The sequence below is a fragment of the Pteropus vampyrus genome, unplaced genomic scaffold, assembly GCF_000151845.1.
Source record: "Pteropus vampyrus isolate Shadow unplaced genomic scaffold, Pvam_2.0 Scaffold12, whole genome shotgun sequence".
NCBI classification, from domain to species: Eukaryota; Metazoa; Chordata; class Mammalia; order Chiroptera; family Pteropodidae; genus Pteropus; species Pteropus vampyrus.
In genome coordinates, this window is record NW_011888793.1 from 8,773,714 (window position 1) to 8,778,110 (window position 4,397).

Sequence of the window (4,397 nt, forward strand, 5' to 3'; positions counted from 1 at the left end):
AGAGAGAGAGAGGTGGCGGGGGCGGGGGAGTGTTTAAGGGAAGAGAAAAGAAGTGGAGGGATAGAGATGATAGGAAGGTGGAGATGGCAGGGGGAGGGGTGTAGGCATTTCTTTTCCTTTTCTTAACTCTCAAGGAAACTATCGTCTGACTGGTTTGCTTCTCTAGTTCCCAAAGCTCCTTTCTCTGGTGTAAACGTGTCCAAAAGTATGCCCATCTTTCAGAATTATCCTTTACACAGCACAGACACTTCTCTCTGAAGAACGAGATAAAGGGAAATTCAGGTCCCCAAAACAGAAGAGCTGAAACTAGCTAATTCTTCTTGGGTGTCCTGAATAAGAGCTCGGGCTGCGAGAGACTTGGGTAGAGTTTATCCTGCATTTTGCTTTGATCTCTTTGCACCAGGAATCCTTTTGTTGTGCTGCAGCTCAAAACCTTTGATTTCCTCTGGGTTCAACAACCCTATGTTTGCTCCCACCCTTTTAAACACAGAGACAAGCTAATACTCTGGAAGGAGATATAGAACACTTGGGTAACAATGATACATTTTACTTTCTTCTACCAGGAAAGACCTGGCAGTGGTGGTGGTTGGGGGCAGTTTGGATTTTTTTTTTTTTTAATATTTTAATTTTGTCCTCCTATTTCTCCATGATATTTTGGGGAAGGGGATGGTAGTAAGTTGCGAGGTGGGGTGATTGAGGGAAGAAGATGTCGCAGTATATGGGCACTACCAGATCATAGTTCACACAAACCTTCTAAGAAGAATTTTTAAAGTCTCAATTGATGGTTCTACAGCCCTATCTGCTAGGGGGAAAGAAATGCATCTTAGTGGAGAAACTGCAGCAAGGGAGTCCTGTTAGCAGACACTGTGAGTTGTCAATGCACCCCCCTCCCCCCTCCCCCGCCCTCCACACACCAGTCCTCTCACCAGCTCATGGAGAAAGGAGGGACTTTGTGGTCCCAAAAAGACTGGACTGAACCTCCATTGCCCAAGGGCTCAAAGTTAGCTAGGAGAGATGGCTTTCCCTGAAAGCACTTTTTACAAAACCAAATTTTAAAGAAAACAGTTTGTGTATCAATTTCTTATCATTCTAAATAGATATATATGTGTGTGTGTGTGTGTGTGTGTGTGTGTGTGTGTGTGTGTGTGTGTGTGTGTGTGTATATATATATATATATATATATATATATATATATATATATAATAACCTAAGTCAACAAAATGTTCCCTTAAGTTGTGAGAGATTTGCGTGATATTTTGCATTTAATATGACCGCACAAGTGTTGGCCACACCACGGTAGCTAAGATTGGAAACAAGGATCAGAGACTAAGCAGGCGGGCAGGATTCTCTAACATATTACACCCTTAATATTCCAGACCCACCCTATTTCTCAGATAAGTCTCAACCTAGAAGCAGACCAACAGCGACAGCCTGAGCTTAGAATCAGAGCAATCCCATCTCCATTACCAGCTGCCAGTACTCCCCACGGCCGCCCCACCCCGCCTACACACACACCCCGCCTTCTGCACCCGATGTGGACCTTATCGCAACCCATGATGCGATGAATCGATGGATAACCGGGAGGCTTCCCTAAGCTTCCCAGTAACTGTAAATGGTCCTCTCCACAATCATTCTCCGTTCTCTCGAACTACAACCCCCTAAATTCTCGATTTGGGCCACGTCCTGAAGGCTAGTTTACCCATGTCCTTTCCTTTATCTCAGTATAGCTTGTCTAAGCGATAGGAAGATCTCCAAAAGTTGGTGTGAAGGGCCCTGGAGCTTCGAGTTCATCTGCTTCCTGCTGGGAACGTCCAGTATCATTTGTTCACCGGGAGGACAAGAAACCCTTTCTCCCCAATGTGCCCGTTTCCCACCTCCGCCCCTTCGCCTGATCTCCGAGCTCACTAATCTCACATATCTAAGATTAAATACTCCAATATGGAAGCAAAAACGATCTCCCCTAGAACAAATAATTAAAATGCTGCATCATTCATTTTCTGAACAGCTCTGAGTTTTCTACAGATCCTTTCCCAATCTGCTGTCGCCAGATGAAACGCACAATGGGAAATGATTAAAAGCTCATGCCGTTTCCTTTCTATCTTTTACAACACGAGCGAGCGATCCACTGGGGGAGGGGCCCTTCGCTCCACCACCTGGCCTATTTGTTGGAGTTACTTACGATTTCCAACCCCAGAAAAGGGGTCCGAGGTTATGTTAGTCTCCAGTACCACGCCTTATACCATCGTCCTTACAGCCAAATGATCCAGTTCAAAAATGCAACAAACCCCTAGCACCTGTGAGCGTGCAGAAGCCACTGCGGCCAAACTCTATTGCTCTACAATGCACATCCTACATGCAAGAAATACTGGTTTCAATTAGGCAAAGTAGGAAAGGATGGCGGCGGGTACCTATCCGTGCAGAGCGCTCACGATCTCCCAGGTTTACTCCGAGAGTCTTCCCAGCGGGAGCTGCAAACTCTCTGGAAGGCTCAATTGTATCCATCATGCCGTAGCCCTGCAGTTCTTCCTCCTCCGGCTACCAACTTTTAGAAAGGCCACCAAATCACGCTTGTAATCCTTCTAAGTGTTTCCACCTTTGAGATTTGCAGAGAAATGGTCGCTGCATACCAATGGGAGAGCCGGGCGCGCACGGAGCGTGGCGATGCCAGTGACAGGGAGCTCACGACCACAGCTCTATATGCCCTCGAATGCAGGCAGGCAGCGTGAGTGTCCCCAGGATTTCTTTTCTTTTCTTTTCTTTTTTTAAGCTCGGTGCTCTCGATTCAGTGGTGAGCTTCGCGGTCCCGGAGAGCCCTGGCTTGGTGTCTGGGTCTCTCTCTCTCTCTCTTTCTCGCTTCCTGAAAGGTTGTCACTCACAGCGCAATCCCTGCCCGAGGCCTCCTCCGAGCTGAGATGGGACTAGCCCTTGCCTTCTCCGGATGTCTTTGCTCTTGATCCTTTGGGTACGTGCGAGTGGGGCTGGGTGATGTGTAGATGAGAGAAGAGGGTGGGGAGAGGAGGGTAGGAGGCAGGAAGGGGGCAACTAGATCCCAGAACCCAGCATTGGCCAGACGGTGAAGGGGGTGGGGGGTGGGGAGGAAAGAGAGAAAAAGAGAGGATACAAATACAACGGCATGGCTGTGCACACCAAATGCGACTTGGATTTGGGGACCTCAGGCAAAGCACGAAGGTATAGCGATACTCGTGGCAGAGAGTGAACCCCCTGACAGCTCACCATTCAAACATCCTCACTTCTCGAGCCAGAGCGGGGGGCGGAGGGGGAGGGGGGACCGCGGAACGTTTCAGGCCAAGGAGACGCTCGCGGCGGCAGCATCTTTTAAGACTGACCTGCTTTAAAAGTACTACTTTAATGGTCTAGGAAATAACTAAAATCGGATTGCACATTACTTACCAACGTCTGCACCCAAACTGAGAGCGCGCCAGGTCGGGTATTAGGAGGCAATATACGAAACGCTGGGCTGGAACCCGAATGCAAATCTATCATCCACCCCCAAATCGCACACGGAGAGAGAGGCGCTCGGGAGCCCCCAGATCAGCCCATCGCCGGAGCCTCCGCCAGCTTGTCCCCCCCCGCACCCCCGGCCCCTCCTCCGCGCCAACTGTGTAAATCAGCAGCCGCAGTCCTCTGGCCGCGCATCGCAGGCAAATCCCTGCTTAGGAAGGAAGGAAGGAAGCAAGTGATATTCTGGTTCTCTCATATTCTCATTCTCTCTCTCTCTCTCTCTCTCTCTCTCTCTCTCTCTCTCTCTCATGGGTCACAATTTGGCAGCTCTACAAAGAGAAACCCTATAAAATCGAGTGACAGAAAGTCAGCATTCTGTGGATTGATTTTAACTTTGTTTGCAATTGAGATATGGCTGTTTGGAAAATTACAGTCTAGGCCCGGGGTGGGGTGGAGGGTGGCGGATCAAATTAAGAGCATTTGAGCTATATTGGTGGGCGGTATCGCTAAATGCCTCCTAGAAGCTGTTTCCAAGTAATTTGCAGTAGCCCCCTAAATTCATGATACATGGGTGACAATTCGAAAGTACATATATTTCCTCATCTGTTTACACTCGCTAAGAGGGAGGAAAATAAAATCGTGTGGGGGCATTTGTTGGAGAGATGTCGGATACCATTTCGTGACGAATTAAATAAGGACAATTGAACAATTATTGTACCTATGTAAAAGTACTATTACAACATTATAAACCCACTGGAGGCGACCATTACCCCCACTGCAGACATACTAATGCAGTCATTTAATGCTCCATTCAATCTGCAGTGTAAACCAACGCAGTTCTTTTTAATGGATCCCTTCCATCAGCGACTGTGTTGGAGAAAGGGCAGTCTTCTACTAACTCCCAAACTGAATAGGAGGTAGTGCGGGAGGAATCG

General features: G+C 48.0%; 1 protein-coding gene across 2 annotated transcripts in view; it reads right to left on the reverse strand.

The window, feature by feature from the left end:
- SLITRK3 (SLIT and NTRK like family member 3) overlaps nucleotides 1-3,676 on the reverse strand; it is a 10,025-nt gene extending 6,349 nt beyond the window's left edge. The window contains exon 1 of one of the 2 annotated variants that reach the window (XM_011379921.2): nucleotides 3,412-3,676. In XM_011379921.2, the coding sequence (XP_011378223.2) occupies nucleotides 3,412-3,504 (93 nt within the window). In that variant the 5' untranslated portion in view covers nucleotides 3,505-3,676. Of the gene's footprint in view, nucleotides 1-2,408; nucleotides 2,830-3,411 lie in introns of those variants that run through there. The other variant, XM_011379930.1, reaches the window with a different exon arrangement.
- Between the last annotated feature and the right edge of the window lie 721 nt (nucleotides 3,677-4,397).